Source organism: Octopus bimaculoides, chromosome 9 (genome assembly GCF_001194135.2).
Source record: "Octopus bimaculoides isolate UCB-OBI-ISO-001 chromosome 9, ASM119413v2, whole genome shotgun sequence".
NCBI lineage: Eukaryota > Metazoa > Mollusca > Cephalopoda > Octopoda > Octopodidae > Octopus > Octopus bimaculoides.
Genome location: NC_068989.1, coordinates 1,223,168 through 1,242,094, shown reverse-complemented (window position 1 = coordinate 1,242,094; position 18,927 = coordinate 1,223,168). Strand labels below are relative to the sequence as shown.

Here is an 18,927-nt window from a genome sequence, read left to right as displayed (position 1 = left end):
TGGGCTGGTAAAACATATAATGGTGAATTTCTTCTGACAATGCAAGAGCCTGAATTTTGTAAAAAAAAAGTGAATCCATTGTTCATTTAGAGAAGAATTACTGCTCAAAAAGAGGGCACTGCATGAATACTGATAAAATGCAAAATAACCTCAACCCTGGTAGAATGGTAAGATATGAAGACAGAACCAATTTAGATAACAAAGTATCTGTCTTAGTTCTCAGCCAATTTAATCAACCAATTAATATTTATCTAATTCAAGGAAACATAATAATAATTGGGATAATTGTGTCACTACGAGCTTTGCAACATGGCTATTGTACATCTGCTAACATTTGACTCAGTATTAAAAGCCCGCAAAGTACTAAACTTCTATATAGTTCCTATTTATGAGTTGGAAAACAAGGCTGATAAAGGATAGCCAAATAATGTAGAGCTCGGAAAGGGACAGCAACCATCAATTTAGCCAGCAGCAACTCTTTCCTTGTTTATAATACATAAGTGAAAAACCTGGTGTTTGGGGATATATATATATATATGAATGAGAAAAAAAATAAAGCATCCCCACCCTTCATCTCCTTGCCACTCAATCCCTCCATCACTCTTCTATCTACTGCATTATTCTGCTGCTGTTAGTAATGAAATTAGAAGTTGTTAGTAAACAACCATTTCATGCCACCATTTCTGTTGGCTTCTGTTTAGCCATCCAACCCATCTCAGCATAGAAAGTGGGTGTGATGATGATGATGAGGGGGAGGGTGCTGATGGTGATGATGGCAGCAGTGATGATGATGCTGATGCTGATGAATGAAAACACTGATACTCACCGTGGATGGAGTTGCTTGACTAGCAGTATGCTTATAGGCAACCTTTGAAGAACGTGGTGCGGGGCTTGTTGATATTTTATCTACACTTGAAGAGACAACATTCACATTTTCTGGTGTCAGGATCTGCAAAAAGAGTAAACTATCAAATGATCACCATCATCATCATCATTTAACATGTCTTCCATGCTGGCATGGGTTAGACATGTATATATATTCATATACATACAAACATATGTATGTATATATACTTGCTACCGAACAAAAACTGCAAAGATAGTTCTTTCAACAACAGTTTTAAGAGGAATACTTGTTGTCGCGGCCAGTAGTCCAGCCATGACACAGACCCCTCGGTTAATGGATTCATTGTGTTGTATTTGGAAGCTGTCAGATTAATAAGCAAACAATAAACTGTCTGTCATTGAACTGGAGAAGAAGGATGTCAGAACGGTGAAAAGGGAACGGGTAAATGCCTTGTTGTTAATACGATATTGATATACAAAATAAGGGTCCGTTCTGATTGTCCCCACCCCAACCAAAAAAACAAAATGCCTGTGAAATAAAACATTTACATAGGATTGATATAGCTTCGTTTGATAAATTGCCTTTCTATAAAATGAAGAAAAAGCAAAATAATGAAGGGAAAAGCCTGTAATGCTGTGAGCCAAAATAATTAAACACTTATTAAGTATTGATACACGGGTACATATTTACCGGTTTCACACTTAGTAGGTACTTACTAGTAGAGGGACAGAGATTGTAAGAACACAGTGAAGTTATTACAATCTCCAGTTGTAAGTGTGAAAATATTCTGTTCATAATCTTAATCATTATTATTATTATTATTATTATTATTATTATTATTATCATTATTATTATATAAGCTGGCAGAATCGTTAGCATGCCTAATTAAATTAAAATGATCAATTATGCAGGAAACTTTCATATACATTACCTTTGTTTTCAGCTTGGATGTATTTTTCGGGGGAGCCACACTAGTTGAAGTGACCTCACGAGTCTCGGTGTCATCGTCTGCTTCTTCATCTTCATCATCATCATCGTCATCATCATCTTCCTCCTCATCCTCCTCTTCCTCATCATCTTCCTCCATATTGTTTTCCATCTCACTGTCTCCATTGTTGCTGCTTTCATCAACTTGTTCTTCTAACAACTGGCGATGTAGCTTCAGCTCCTCGCAGGCTTTTATAAACCCTGCAATTAAGAAGGAACCACAAATGCACAAAGTTTTTCATTAGAAGAAGGTAAGTGATGGAACTGGATTATTCCATCACTCCACACACCTCTCTCTCTCTCTCTCTCTCCCACTTTCCTACACTTACCTTGGGTTCGTTTGGATGTCACTGTCTTAATATTCACACTAATGGGTTTAATGTAGTCTTGAGGGATGAGAGCCCTAGAAGCAAAATTAGACTAAAGGTCAATAAATGGAAATACAGTTTTGTAGCTATGCACATTCATATATACACAGATTATATGGAATTTCTTGGACAGTTCCGGTTTAACACCATTAGCAATTCTCCACATGTTTAGACCAGCAAATGTTCCACAACTCTGAGAGTCAGTCACAGAATAAAAAGTGCAACTCAGGCCCACAAGAGACCCAAAGATCTGAAACAGTTGTCTTCTGATTCACCAAATGTTTTTACCTGCCAACTGATGTTTGACACTTTACTCTAATTGACATATACATAGGCGCAGGAGTGGCTGAGTGCTGAGTAACTTGCTTACCAACCACATGGTTCTGGGTTCAGTCCCACTGCGTGGCATCTTGGGCAAGTATCTTCTACTATAGCCTCGGGCCGACCAAAGCCTACACATACATACACATATATATAAATACATACACACACGCATATATATATATATATATACATATATATACATACATACACATACATATATATATACATACATACACACACACACATATACATGTACATACACACACACACACACACACACACACACACACACACACACACTCACCATGATTTTTTTTAGAGGGAAAATGGTTATAAATATAAACCAACAAGTATAACAGAGACATCTTGCTTTCAAACCAACAAGGGGAGGGTCTGTGTAATTGCTCCATTTGCTAGAAATGGTAAACAACCACCCCCTACCATCTTCCAAAAGTAAGGACATGCAAGTTAATGATGTACTCTAAAATATATATACATCATATTTCCATCATAAGGTTGGACAATAAATGAGGTGGTCATGGCTAGAATATCTTTGGATATAAGTTTACCGCTTCATTAGGACCAACCCTAAACAACAATAATATTCTTACCTTTGATGGTAGCCCCCAAAAAAGCGGACATCATGTTTACTATCTTCCGTTACCCGAATGACTTTGGCAGGCCAGTAGCTAAAGCCTTTCAGTTTTGCGTAAACAAGTTCATGGTGTGGTTTCTGAAAAAAAAAGAAAAAGTTACTCGGAAAATTCTAGAAAACATAACAACAATCAATGTTAAGATCAATCATCATCATCATCATCATCATAATTTAACTTCCGTTTTTCCATGCTGGCATGGGTTGGACAGTTTCACAAGAAGCTGGCAAGCTGAAGAGCTACACCAGGCTCCAATCTTCTGTACTGGAATGGTCTCTATGGCTGGAGACCCCCTTCTTAATGCCAACCACTTTACAGAGTGAGGACTGGGTGCTTCTTATGTAGCACCAGCACCAGGGATTATCAACTACCTTTTTTTGGGGTTCAAAGAGGAGGGGCAGCAATACCAAACTTTTCTTAGAAAGGAGAGGCAGAGCTCACTTTTGGATGGATGTAGTGGGAAACACTATAACTGAAGAGTGTTTAGTACTAAACACAAAATATTAAGTTCAAATTTTTCAGTGGAAAAAAAAAACAAAACCGGAATGGGAGGAAATTAACAATGAGACTGTAATTGAGATACTTACACATGGCTTACAAAACCAATTTGCAGGTTTAGAGTTTGACATGTAGTAACAATTCCAGCACTGACAAATCTCATCAATCTGCAAGACAAACCAAAATGGAATCAACACCATTGTAATAATTATAGAATACATTGGATAATTAATATGATAACACAACTATACAATTATGTTGCATAATTATAGAACAGCTATAATTATAGAACACATTGGACAATTAATATAAAACAACTGTAATTATACAATACATTGAATAATTATAATAATACAACTATTTCAACAAAATTCATCACCATCATCATCACCATCATCATCATCATTTAACATCCGTTGTCAATGTTGGACAGTCTGACTGGGCTGGCACACTGGAAGGCTGCACCAGACTCCAATCTGATTTGGCATGGTCTTCTACAGCTGGATGCCCTTCCTAATGCCAACCACTTAACAGAGTGTAATGGGTGCTTTTACGTGCCACCAGCACGGGTGCCATTTGCATGACACCAGGGTGTGTTTATGTACCACCAACACAGGTGCCAATTTGTGTGACACCAGTATGTGCCACGACTGCAATTTTGCTCAGCTTGATGGGTCTTCTTCTCAAGCACAACATAATGCCAAAGTTCTCGGCCATTGCCTCCGTGAGGCCCAACTCTCAAAAGGAACTCAGCCACTTTGCCTCTGTGAGGCCCAACATACAAAAGATGTTCTTTACGTGCCACCAGCAGAGGTGCACTCGGCTTGATGGGTCCCTATTATGTATAATTAATAACACAACTATAAATATAGGCACAGGTGTGGCTGTGTGGTAAGAAGTTTGTTTCCCAACCACATTGTTCCGGGTTCAGTCCCACTGCATAGCACCTTGGGCAAGTGTCTTCTTCTATAACTTTGGGCCAACCAAAGCCTTGTGAGTGGAATTGATAGATGGAAAGTGAAAGAAGCCTATCGTGTGTGTGTGTGTACTTCTCTGTGTGTTTGTCCCCCCAACATCGCTTGACAACCAATGCTGGTGTGTTTACATCCCTGTAACTTAACAGTTTAGCAAAAGAGACTGATAGAATAAGTACCAAGCTTTAAAAATGTATGTGGAGGCACAGAAACTGAGAAACCAGCCTTGTGACTCATGAAGGAACTTTATCCTTTAACCCTAACATCTAATTACAATAGAGTGAGAAAGATGAACATAACATTAACAACTACGGAGAGGAGATCATTAGAATTGGTGGCACCCATCTCTCACCCCACCTGCTTTCATCCCCCTAGCATAAAGCCGACCCCACTTCTTCAGGGCTTTTAGTCTTGTGAATTGCATGGCAATTTCAATGTAAAAAACATCCAGGAGAAACCAGTGGAGCATAATGCAGTCCAAGGAAACATTGGAACCTGTCAAACCATCCAACCCATGCCAGCATGGAACATGGCAAATGAGATAATGTTCTTATTTCTGTTCTGAGACATAAATTTATAGATTCCCATAAAATTGTTGCATTATGTTCAAGACTTTAACCATGTCTTTGGTTTGGTCTGATAAGTTAGGCATGTTTACAGTTAACACTCCAACAGCTTTCCTCCTAACAAATTCTGCAGTTAATTTGCAGTTTTTTGTGATGTATCTGCTTTAGCTATGATACACAGATGACTGTTTTAATCTAAAACTGCTTCTGTTGCATATAACAGATTTTTATTTTAATATGTTAAAAATTTCAATTATGTCTTAGATTACCAGAATCTGTTTTGACTGTTTCTGTTGTTGTTGTAGTTAAAAGTGTGACACTCACCAGTTGTGACATGCAGAAAAATATTACAGATAGCAACTGCTACTACTACTATTACAACTACTACTACTGCTACTACTACAACTGCTTGACATGAGATTAACGTGTCCAGATGTGTTTGCTTGCATAATAATGATTCAAAGAATTAAAACTTACATCATATTTACAATCACGTATCATGATCCGGGCTAATTCCGTCATTCCATGCTCCTCTGAAAGAGAAAGTCAACAGCTGCTGAGCGAGATAGTGACACAGCAAAAGAAATGCATAAAAACACGCCTAAGAAATATTTAACATCAATCATGTTATGATAAATATATTTAGCAAATAATATTTGTATTTAATTGGAATAGATATCATAAAAACTATGACACCAGTATATACCAATCATCATCATCATCAGCGTTTAACGTCCATTTTCCATGCTGGCATGGGTTGGACGGTTCAACTGGGGGTCTGGGAAGCCAGGAGACTGCACCAGGCTCCAGTCTGATCTGGCAATGTTTCTACAGCTGGATGCCCTTCCTAATGCCAACCACTCCAAGAGTGTAGTGGGTGCTATTTTATGTGCCACCGGCACAGAGGCCAGAGGGGGCTGGCATTGACCACAATCAGATGGTGCTTTTTATGTGCCACTGGTACGGGGATCACAACTACAATTTCCATTTGATTTTGATGTGTATTTATATTAATATATAAAATAGTTAAAAGACTTCATTCATGTGAAGGTTTGAGAACAAAGAAACTGTTAATTTTTTTAAGACATTCATTAATTTTGACATTAATTTAATTTTAATTAATGGTCTGCTGCTTAATCTAGTTACTGCTAAAGTGGTGATTGGTGGGGAGGGAGACTATGCCATTGAAAAGTAAATGTCTTCACCCCTAACCCGAGTATTTTGTATTCACCCTTTGGCATTCAGATTATTCGGTCAAATGTGATGCTTCCTTGTTCACATTGTTTTCAATTAATCATTTATTATCTTAGAACTTTGAGATTTCAATGATGTAATTGTATACTATAAGAATGACATTATCAGGTAGGTGGGAGAGGCCAGATCTTGTCAGTTTGAACATAAAATAAGGAGAATATTTGGGCCGGGTATGGTTGCCTAAAGGGTTAAGTAGTTATAAAAGAGGACAAAGGAATTGTGTCCTCACCCCGCAATTGAAGCCTTACCTCCGTATACCAAATATACATTATGCACAATGTTATGGGCATCAGCAACAAGCTCTTCCACACAACGGTACTTCTGGCTCTGTACTATTTGCTCCATGGTGTTCAGATCCATTGGTTTGTAAACAAATCGTTTGAAGTTCAACTCTTCGTCCCTGTGTCCGATTCTGTGCAACTCCCGGGTCTACAGTTTGGTCAAAACAAGAAAATTTAGAAATAAAGATTAAAAAATAAAAAAGAAGAAGGAAATTTCAGGCTGACCGAAAAAGAGTCTTTTCTATGGATTTCAAATACAAATTGATCAAAATACAGCTGTGAAACTTTGCTGATTTAGTTTTAGGGGGACACATCTAATAACGCACCACAACTAGTTTTACACAGACTCACAAATACACAATACATTGAAATACAATCGAGCAGATCTGTCAGTTGTGTCGCAGGTTGGATCCGACTTGGTATTACATCAAGGATACATCTAATTCTCTTGGTATTAGGCGAAAGTTACACATGTGTTTGGATACTCAGCCAGTTCACACATTAATTCAACAGGTTGGTCATCCAGTTGATTAATCAACCCAGTATCGATACATATAAACTCCTTCTCATCAATTAAGCACAGAGTCAACGTGTGTGTGTGTGTGTGTGTGTGTGTGTGTGTGTTACCAGCTGGCTGGAAACACTGAACCCTGCTGTTAAAACAATGTTGTAATGAAATTTTCGCCTATGGTGGTGGGTTTTGGGACGTAAGACCCATGATAGTCGAGGGATTACTGTTTATGTAAGTTAAGAGAGGAGGAAAGGACAAAAAGAAACACAACAGAGACATACAAGAGAAAAAGAGAAAGCTGTAAAAGTTCCATTGGGTAGCAACAAACCTTTTCTTTCAACCTTTGCACTGTGTAACCCAGAAGAGTGTTTAGCATATTTCCTCGGATCCGATTGTGTCCAGCCTAGAAATAATTACAAGAGTTTTAGAGTATCATGAAATAGGGATTTCTTTTAAATAGGTTCCATAACAACTAGGGACCAACTGAAAGACTGAAGAGGAGGGTATAAACAAGTTTAGGTCACTTTCATCATCATCATCATTTAACATCCGTTTTCCATGCTGGCATGGGTTGAACAGCTTGACAAGAGTTGGCAAGGCCAGGGGCCACACCAAGCTCCATTGTCTGTTTTGGCATGGTTTCTACAGCTGGATGCCCTTCCTAACACCAACCACTTTACAGGGTGGACTGGGTATTTTTTAAATGGCACCAGCACCAATGCTATCCTCCAAGAAACTATTCAACGCACACTGCAGTTAACATCTCTTTGAAATAACATCATCACTTTCTTTCGTATCAAACTCATCTTTAAAGATGATAAAATAATAAAAATACTGAGGTTGATAAGTTTGACTAAAATTCTTCAAAGCGCTGCTCCAGCATGGCCACAGTCTAATGACTGAAACAATTAAAAGATATATACATATATGTGTATAATGTGTGTATGTATATCCTTTTATTCTTTCCCTTGTTTCATTCATTTGACTAAGACCATGCTGGAGCATTGTCACGAAGGGTCTTAGTCAAACAAATTGACCGATTCACAGAGTCTTGCATGCTTCACTGAAATCTGAACAATGGTCTTTACCTTCCCAAAACAAACAGATTAAACTTCCTAAATAATACAAACAAGTAAATAAACCTACTGACCAATTAACCTTTCCACTTACCCTCACTCATTTGTGAACCTCTACAAGAGCATCTCCAAAGAACTGAAGCTAACACACCTGATTACCAACTTCTACATGCATAACTGAATTCTGAACAATAGTACAACCCCAAATTTAATCAATTAAAATCTTCCATAATATCTTTCCATCAGAAACTGCACTTCAATGAAATTATCATTCAACAGAGTTTCACCTGCTCCTGAAAATTTAAACTAAACAGATTATACAAAGTCAAGATGAAATCAAATGTACCACTACTTGATAAAGGGTCAGTAGGTCAAAACTTCAGTCACTGTCAACATTATTTTTACTAAAGAATACTATACACACACACACATACACACGTGTGTACATGCATGTGACTAATAGTTCTTTTACATACATTATTCTCCATGCTAACATGTGTTTTGTGATTATAGAAAGCTGTTTAAAAATTCTCAGCAAAGATGACATTATTTATCATAAAAGGATAAGAAAAACTGGAAGACAAGGGGGAAGGGGGCAGAGAATCAAAGAAAAGAAAGCAGGTGACATGTTTCTCACATTCCATTTGACCAACAAAAAATAAAAGAAAGAAAGAATGGTAGAAACACAGACAGAAGCTTATTAAATGAATGTTTTCTTAGGTTTTTAATTATTTCAAAACACAAAAATGCCCTCAGGAAGAAGTGCCACACATACATCCTTACAAATGGCACGATATTTCACCATGTTAGCAGAGAGGAAGGATTAAGTTTTTTGTAAACATTTATTGCAGAATTTTGGAAAAATATTTACATATCATTGCAGTATGTGGGGTTTTTTTGGAGTTTTTTTTTTCTTTTTTCTTTTTGCACAGCTTACAGTTTAACAATGATATAATCTGTGTGTGTGTGTGGGTTTGTGTGTATCATATCACTATGGAGACATCACCCAGAAGCTGTAGAAAATAATGATCACATGAACCTGGCATCAGTGGTTTAGTATGTATCCCCCCTCGCAACAGCCATCATCATCATCATTGGGTGAGACAGACAGGATCCAATGAATTCTAAGACGTGGTGCTCTAATGCCTGCCTTGGCATGGCTTCTATGTTTGGGTGCCCATCTTAATACCAACCACTTCATAGCATATACTAGGTGTGTTTTTTTCCATATTACAGGCACTAGTGGGGTCCTCCATATATATCCCGAGGCTACTGAACCTGAGGGGGGTGGGGAGACAGCTTGATGCAAGGAATGAGGGTTAAGGTATGAGAGAAGGAGGTGGGGAGGCAAAGCAGGTTCTTGAGAAGCTAAAATGGCAACTCACAAGGGAGAGAGAGAGAGAGAGAGAGAGAGAGAATGAGAGAGAGAGAGAAAATGAGAGAGAGAGAGAAAGAGAGAGAGAGAGAAAGAGAGAGAGAGAAAATGAGAGAGAGAGAGAAAGAGAGAGCTATGGTGAGAGAGATGCAAAAGGAGAGCGACATAAGGGAGGAGATTGGGAGAGATGCTCACCTGTGCACATACAATACAGGTATAATACACACACACATATGCATAGAGTGCATTAGTTTCACTGCAATGGGCAAGTCTTGTGAAGAACCACATAGCATCAGGCATCTCAGTCCTTCGTCGTCATCTCAATGAGGTTCAGGATCCTGAGGCCAGCCTTAATCATTTTGGCCCTTATCTTCCTGGGTCTCCCTTTTCCACAAACTCCAATCACATTTAGTGATTGGCACTTCTTCATACAGCCGTCCGCATCCATATGCATCATCTATCTGTCCCAGTGCAGTCTTCTTTCATGCACACCACATCTGATTCCTCTTTTGTCCAGTCTTTGAACATTTACACCATGTTGTTCATTCACACTCACATTGGAACATACTAGCTTTCCTCTCTCTTCAAGTCCTCTCCATTCAATGCCCATATTCCATTACCATGCAGCATTTCACTTCTAACACAAATGTCATACAATCTGTCCAAGGTAACAAAACCACACACACATACATATACAACGGGCTTGTTGCAGTTTCCACCTACCAAATCCACCCACAAAGCTTTGGTCAGCCCAAGGCTATAGTAGAAGCTAACTTGCCCAAGATGCAACACGGTGAGATTGAACCCAGAACCATGTGGTTGGGAAACAAACTTCTTATAATAATAATAACATATAACAAATATGGACAAATAGAAAGGTAGAAGATAATTAACCTCTAATTTTGCACTGGGAATCCTTTTGTTTCACTATTTTTCTCACCTGCACCAGGTTACAATGAAAGTCTGAAAATTAATGGAGGCTTCTTCCATTTGATATTTGTTACTAAGTGAACACTCTAATAACCATTTCGATGAAGCAACCAAGCAAAAACAGAATAAGGTAGGGGTGGGATAAAATGGTAAATAAATATTGGGATATAAATGACCGAAAACCCCAGGGAAAAAAAAAGGAAGAATATATTAAAAAAAAAAAAAATGTAAAAAGGTGCAAGTTTGAGTAAGAGCGAAAGAGGAGTACATACCTGTTTCTGGTAAAAGCAAGAGAAAGAAAGAAAGAAAGAGAGAAAGAGAAGACAGAGATATGAGTAAAGATGGTTTGATTAGGTCTTTTCTGTTTAATATAAAAGAGAATAATATCTGTAAGACTTCACATTCATTTTAGGTCAGAGTTTATTGACGTTTTAAATCTATCTGGCTCACAGTTATATATCCGTGTGTGTGTGTGTGTGTGTGTGCATATTTGAATACAACACGCACACTCACATACACACAAATGACTGGACAAATGAAAGAATGTGGCACTCAACACAGTTGGTCGGGGTTATATATATTATTCAAAAGTATGGGCCCACAAAACTTTAAACCATATGGAGCTGAGTCAAACTGTTATCACAATTATATATAATTATTTAATAAATACGATATATATTTTTATGTGCTACTATTAGTCTCGTGTTGAGAGCATGCCAGACAGTATTTTTTAACATGTCTGGTGTCCTAACACAATCATCAGACATTGCGCACATGGCAGTGTCTGATGATTGTGCATACTATCTGCTATGCTGTCTGGCATGCTCTCAGCACATGAAACTAATATTAGCACATAAAAACATATATTGTGTTTATTAAAAAATATTTATCTCACACTAGATGGAGTACCTTTTTTGTTGATCTGACCATCATGGAACAGTACATTATATACAAAAATATATATATATACATATTTGCCTTTATGTATATGTGTGTGTGTGTGTGTGTGTGTGTATTATATGCAAGTTCTTGTGTTTGTAGCAAAATATTTTGCATAACGACATGCACTCATTTACATTGTGTGTGTGTGTGTGTGTGTGTGTGTGTGTGGAGGGATGATATGAATATTTAATAAGAACATGGAAGCTAAAAGCCAGGGTATTTTGTGCTTTATCAAAAGATTTTATGTGATATGAATTATATAGCATGTCGTGCTTGCCCACAGGACACAAACGGTAAAGTCTAAGATCCAGAAGTTTGGCACCACCATTCTCTCAGCCATTGACAATACAATACAGATGGAGGAATAGGAGGGAGGGAGGGAGGGAGGAGGAGGAGGAGGAGGAGGGCAGTGTATAGTGTGCTTGTAAGTGGAGTAAGAGAAAGACCTATGGAGGGTATATTCTTGCAGTAAGTCTGTGTAAAAAGAGGTGAATAAATACAAATCAAGTGTGAATGGAAAATGATGCTGGAGATTGTAAGGAAATCCAGGAAGTTTAACCAAAGGACAATGAAAATTATATTGTTAATGATTCTAATTAGGTTTGTAATAACGAGAATGGTGATGATGACAATGACGACTAGCAACAGCATTTTGGATGCACCCATCAAGGGAACTTCTCCATAGTCGTTGGGCCCACAAAAATAACAGCCAAATCTCAAATGAATCACACACTGCCTGTCTTCTACAGGACAGGATGGTCATGGCTAAAAGGTCTTTGATCACCAGCCGGCTCAGCAATGACATGATGGACCCCTAAAAAAAAAAAGTACACACCAGATAACCAAACTTTCCCCAATGGTCATCCTTCAAGACAATGCCAACCGTTGGTTGATTCTCCTCAACTGAGAGGTTTGTGTTGTGGCTTTGTCATTGTATGATGTCCCATACAACAACAACAACAACAACAACAACAACAACAACAACAACCAGTGTGGAGTGAGCCTGTCCATCTGTCAGAGCCAGTGAAATCAATACTTGGAACATCAGCTTCAAACCAAATACAAGTATTGATCAGTGGGGGGGGGGTGATGGCAGACGTTGCAGAGTTCAGGATAGTAGTAGTAGTAAAAAAGGTGGTGGTGGTGGCGATGGCAGTGGCAGTTCTTAGTAAAGATAGTGGTAGTATGTCGGTGGTAGTAATGGTGGTAGTGGTGAAAGTAGAAATGCTGTAAATGGTGGAGGGGAAGGAGGTGGTGGTGGTGGTGGTGGTAATAATACGGATGTGGAGGTTGGGGAGACAACTCATTCTTCAAGTCCAGAATGTTCCAGAAGGATTAAATCAATATCAAATGGCATCAAACAAACACATTCATTTCTTTTCTTTTTTTCTTTTTTTTCATATGAAGAATCAAAGAATCTATTGGAAAGGAATTTGTCATTATAGGAAATAATTTTGTTGTTGTGGTGGTGGTGGTGGTGGGGCAGCAGTGATGCTACAGCTGTTGTCATTGAATCAATTTAGGTGACTGATCATGCGTACCAAGCCTAGCAGAAGCAGCAGTATTATTATTATTATTATTATTATTATTATTATTGTTGTTGTTGAGTGAGAGAGCAGTGCATGCCATCAAAGTGACACTGGGGTAAAATATATGAAGCCCAGTGTTCCCATGATGATTATGATGCTCCCCACACTACTTCTGCTCTTCATCAGAGATGCACATGTCGTCAGCCACCAAGGGACATGCTCAACTGGTCAAGGTCAAACAACTGACAAAGAGATCTGTGGTATTGAGCAGAATATTTGCTGTAGTCCCATCTTTTATACCAAAGACAAAACAGTGTCCATGATAACACTTCCATACGAAGCCCAGTATACCCATCATGACTACCCGTCCGATAAGGGTACACCAGGCACATGCATCACAACCATATGTGCGCAACATACTGATCTCATATCAAGATAAACAGTGCATGACCTCGCAGGTGGGGCCCAGTTAGAATTTTCTTGGGGTCGAGTAGCCCATCCCACTCAAAAGGTCCCTGAATAAGGGTTGTTTAAGGATGTTGAACAAAACACCCATGTTTCCAAAGGTGAATTATCCAAACTCCAAAGAATTCCTTTCAACACATGGCTATGATGCTCCCCCACTACTTCTGCTCGTGATCAGAGATGCACATATCGTCAGCCACCAAGGGACATGCTCAACTGGTTGAGGTCAAACAACTGACAAGCAAATCTGTGGTATTAACCAGAATATTTGCTGTAGGCCATCTTTGATACCCCAAGACAAAACAATGTACATGATAACACTTCCAATCAGTTAAGATCAGAAGCCATGAGAGCTGCTGCTGCTGCTGCTGCTGCTGCTGTTGCTGCTGCTGCTGCTGCTGCTGATGATGATGATGATGAGCTGGCAGAATCATTATCACACCAGACAAAATGTTTAGCAGCATTTCATCAGTCTTTACTTTCTGAGTTCAAATTCTGCTGAAGTTGACTTTGCCTGATTGAGTATAACTCTCATCAAAGGCTTCCTAGCCCTGACCAGCACATATACTAGGGTAACCAATGTGACCTCCCTTTTTTAAGACAAAAGGGTAGAATTTTCAAGCAGATCTGGCTGCTATTTCTAGCATACAGCAGTTCCCTTGTCGTCTCAAAAACAGTGACAGTTGTTGTTAGCACCAGGTCAGCCCTCTTTGAGCTGTTTTATGCTCAAAAACATTTCAACTATAATTATTTTGTCTTTCTAAAGCTACATTTCTTCTCCATAATTAAGATAGTAAGGTGCGATTTGAAGAAGATATTACTGCTATTTCTAGCAGATCAAGTGAAAATGTAGAAGCTTTCTCATTAACACTGTGGCAGATGTGTATAATGACCCTGTGATACTAACGAAACAAACTGTGGGGTGTCAAGCTAAGTAACTCAATAAATTATGTGTAAATGTAATCAAAAGTTATTGAGGCACCAGCTGAAGACTTGCTCTTTGAGTTATTTATGAAGTACACGTCAGCCGGACAGAGACCATCCTTTCACAAACAACTACACACCATAAAAAATAATTAATAGCGGCAGAAGAGTATTAATAACCAAGAGGTAATATTTATCCCCATGTGAAGGTTGATGTTTTGTTAGAATGTAGAAAACTGCATTATTTGCCCAGAGAGAATTGGTCTAATGGACTTATGGTGCATAGAAGCACTCATGTTTATATCGCTAGCAGGAGATAATCCTCTGCCATCACCACTGGGACTTCAGATCACATGATTTTAGCCTTCCTTGGCCTTGTCAAGGGCAGATGCCTGATGCTAGAGAAAGCAGTGATTCCTTTGTCAGCAATACTTAGAAGCTCAGTGTCTAATCAAGCACTGGTATCGCAAAAAGCCAATGAGCCTATTAAAACAAGTAATTAATACAGTGACAGAAGCAATATTAAAACCAAAAGGCAACCTTAATTTCCAACTTAGCAGTGGAGGTCGTTTTACAACACAAACTGCTACATTATTTTCCCTGAGCAAATAATCCAATATTCTGTGTTCTAACTGTAACCTCCACTTTTACGTGGGGACAACTGCACACCAGGAGGAGGAGGAGGATTACTGATCTTGATCCAGGAGTAGGAACTTTAATTACCTCAACCCCAGTATTTGACTGGTACTTGTTCCATCAATCCTGATATGACCATCAGTCAGAAATAACCGAGATGCTGTGCTCTCCATTATCACTCGACTGATTAAACCTCTGTCACTCATTATTAGAGGCAACAAAGTATTTACAGCAGATTTGAACCGACAACCTTTGAGATTGTAGTGTTGTCAGTTGTTTCATGTGCTGTGTGGAATGTAAAGTTGGCGGGGGGGGGGGACTTCTCAGAGGAATGGTGTGAGGAGAGATGAAACAAGAAGGAAAAAAAATGGAGATTATTTAAGTAACCAAGAATAAATAGCTCCATAACTGGAACCAGAAAAAAGAGAACAAAAGTGGGGGGGGACAAGCGGAAGTGGAGGGGGAGGGGGTGCTGGAACCCATGTTCTCCCTCCTCCACTTTCCACAACTTCTTGTTAGGTTATTGGCCTCTATAAATATGGAACACTAATAATGACTAAAATTACAAACTTCTGTTTTGTCCTGTTTCAGCATTCTTCCTCCTCCTCCTCCCTCTTCTCTCTCTCTCCACCACTTGTCTTCCTTTCATATTACCCCCACCCTCACCCACCTCTTCTTTCCTCCAACCAGCTTTCTCTATTTCTCAACCATTTCCTCTCAAACACCCCCTCCCCCTCCCAAAGTTTGCTCCCTCCATCCTCCCGTCCTCCTCATTGAATTCCATCAAAACAAGATGATACTTCTTTAACAAGATCAATTACAATGTATAATTGTAAGGAACCGAATCACAGAACAGCGCTTATTCCTCAGATTGTCGAAGCCAACTCTACTCCTACAAGTTGTCAATGAGAGGATTACAGCACAGCTCCAAGCCAATATGTCAAGATTCCAGCTAATTCCTACCAGCTGCTGTACAAATGGAACGGCCTAATAACTGTGATCCCAGCTTATAAGCTTTACATTCAAATCAAACTCACTGCAAAGTCTTTCAATCTGTATTTGTCTATTTAAATTATTGATACAATCATTTCACTTAACTGTCAGAAATATGTACCAGATCATTAAGAATTGTCATCCAAGGTGGACTTGCATCCTACATAGGGAGAGGTTCAATCTCTCACCCACCTAACACCATACAACTGGAGCTAAAACACCAGCCATTTCAAGCTGACGAGTGAGGCATTTACACTTACTCTTGCCTAATGTCAACAGACTCTTCTCATACAAGTTACTGGTTAGGAACAGATTACAGGTGACATACAGTTCTAATACAGTTTTAAATTAAAAACCAATACCTGCCAGGTGGTGACAGCCACCTCTTCTAGCTGACAAATTAACATTGAGCTAATTAGACATATTAAGCACCAGAAATCAACTGTGTTTACCAAAAGATACTATCCCAGGCTACACTGCTGAGTTTACATTGAAATTTCATCTGCAGACAAAACATTCCTCTTTGTTTTGGAACCAAATTCCTGTCACAGCCAGACAAAGTCTGTGATTTGGAGATCAGTTGGGTATGTTTCGTTTTACATCACACTTAAATATCTAAAAGAAATTCTGGCTTAATCAGAGGAAAAAACAATGCTCTGGACCATTTTCAGAGCCTCTGGAACAAGTTGGAGAAAGCCATGACCAAACTGCTTGCAACAGAACCAGAATCATGCAGTACTTGGTCTCTATTTACCAACAGATGATTCTCAATGACTCCAAGAATCAGTGGAGCATCCTCTGCTTGTAATCGATTCACATAGATTCTATGTCAATAAAGTTTGTAGCTCCATTGAACATTATACATTTCTTGGTGTATAGTAGCTTTATTAAGGGGAAATAATTTTAGGTTGAGCACTCATATACTCATCTCAGGACAGAGTGTCCTGGGACAGATATGGAAAATGCCCCTGTTATTGAATACATAGATAAACATCCACACAAGGAATACCGGTGAAGCATTTCCATCAAAACTTCTGTCAAGAGTAAACAACAGACCAGATATCATTGTTCAGGACAGACAAAAAGAAGTATGTGCCATCATTGAAGTCAACTGTCCTGCGGGTGTGAATATCTCTTTGAAAATCGAAGAGAAAGAGAATAACAATAGACAATTGCTTCGGAACCTCCAGTTTCTATAATCCAGATTATAATTTCCCATTTATACCAATAAGAACTGGTACATTTGGTTCCGTGAGTAAATGACTAAGTGACAATCTAGACACACTAGGGTTTTCAGAACAAAGAAATCAACCAAACTGATTCACATATTACAAATACAATCTGTAAGTGGAACAGTAAAAATATACAAGACTTTCTTCAAGTTTAAAATGTGACATTGCTTTCATTATCTGGAGCTTTGTATCTTTGTTAGAGACCAGCTCCTTCCTTGCAAGAATAATTAAAAATAGAACAAATAAACAAACAAACAATCATACATGCATATGTGTGTGTACATACATTATACATATGATAAATGTATTTAGTGATGGTCATTACAAGACTGGTGATGAGAAATGAAACATTAACCATTTCTATAATGTATTGTCACATCATTCACTTGGCCAGCTGTGAATCTCTATAGATCATAATTCATATTAAACTTTAATATGAAATGTTTTCTAGAGCTGTGGGAGGTAAATTAACATGACAGTGTGCAAAACAAAACAGAAACAGAACTCTGGAGGACTGCACTCAACACAAGTTTATAAGGAAGGTCTGAGCAAATATGCAAAACCTAGTCTAGAGACAGGGGTTAAAAGAAAACTGGCAAACCTTGCTAATACAATTCAAATACTAATTAAAGGAAACGTGCATTTAATGCAGAAATAGCTTTCAGATTGGCAGGTATAAAAAAGCTAAACAAACAAAAATTAGAAGAAGAAGAAAAAAAATGACAATTAAAGATTTTCAAAAAGAAAGATGCAAATAATATTTTTTTTTTTAAATCTATATATAAAAATAAAGCAAGAATTAAACTAAATGTAAAAAAAAAGTCTAAGTTTCAAGAAGTAAAATATTGGATAAAGAACATGTTTTTACCAATATTGCAATCGATCATTAACTGACATGATTAGTTTTAGTCAAGATTTTTGTTATTTATCATTTTATCATCATCATCATCATCATCATCACCTTTATCATCATCATCATCATCATCACCTTTATCATCATCATCATCATCATCATCATCCAGTATAAATGATCGATGTCAATTCAGCACACCATTTACCATTTTCTTCAAGAAAGCGTATAATATTCCCATTTTAGAATTTATCATTAATATTTATTTCTTTGTTTTTTCTTTGCATTTAAATCCTTTTTTTTTTTTTTTACTGTTTCTTACTTTCATTTATTTTCCTTTTACCTCTTGAATAAAAATGTACAGAGTCTTGCAAAAACCCTTCACAAACATAAAGAATTGGTGAAGCAGATTATCAGCATGGTTTGTGCAAGTCTAAGACAACAAAAACAAAAAAAAAAAAAAAAAAAAAAGGAGAGAGAGAATAATTTGCATTTTCATATAAAATAGATGCTGAGAAATTGGTTTACCTGCATGTCCTAAGAGGAACAGAAAGAGAATACAAGAATATTGGTTAAGATATAGCAACAGTTTGGAAATAATTTTATGGATTTTTTTTTTATTTACTGAAATACATGACAAAGCAGTCGTTTTCACTCACCACAAGAGCAACAAAGCAGTAAACAATGGGAATAAAATTTGGTCATGAAAGGG

General features: G+C 38.0%; 1 protein-coding gene across 3 annotated transcripts in view; it reads right to left on the bottom strand.

Moving 5' to 3' along the window:
• Positions 1 to 18,927, bottom strand: part of LOC106871308 (zinc finger MYND domain-containing protein 11) — a 112,554-nt gene that overhangs the window by 16,643 nt on the left and 76,984 nt on the right. For all 3 annotated transcript variants that reach the window (XR_008264836.1, XR_008264837.1, XM_014917711.2), the window contains exons 5-12: positions 7,592 to 7,666; positions 6,720 to 6,900; positions 5,695 to 5,750; positions 3,767 to 3,844; positions 3,138 to 3,259; positions 2,164 to 2,237; positions 1,779 to 2,035; positions 827 to 949 (exon numbers count right to left, since the gene is read on the bottom strand). Coding sequence is in view for 1 of the 3 variants with exons in the window: in XM_014917711.2 (XP_014773197.1) it covers positions 827 to 949; positions 1,779 to 2,035; positions 2,164 to 2,237; positions 3,138 to 3,259; positions 3,767 to 3,844; positions 5,695 to 5,750; positions 6,720 to 6,900; positions 7,592 to 7,666 (966 nt within the window). In the remaining 2 variants the exon portion in view is untranslated. The remainder of the gene's footprint in view (positions 1 to 826; positions 950 to 1,778; positions 2,036 to 2,163; positions 2,238 to 3,137; positions 3,260 to 3,766; positions 3,845 to 5,694; positions 5,751 to 6,719; positions 6,901 to 7,591; positions 7,667 to 18,927) is intronic.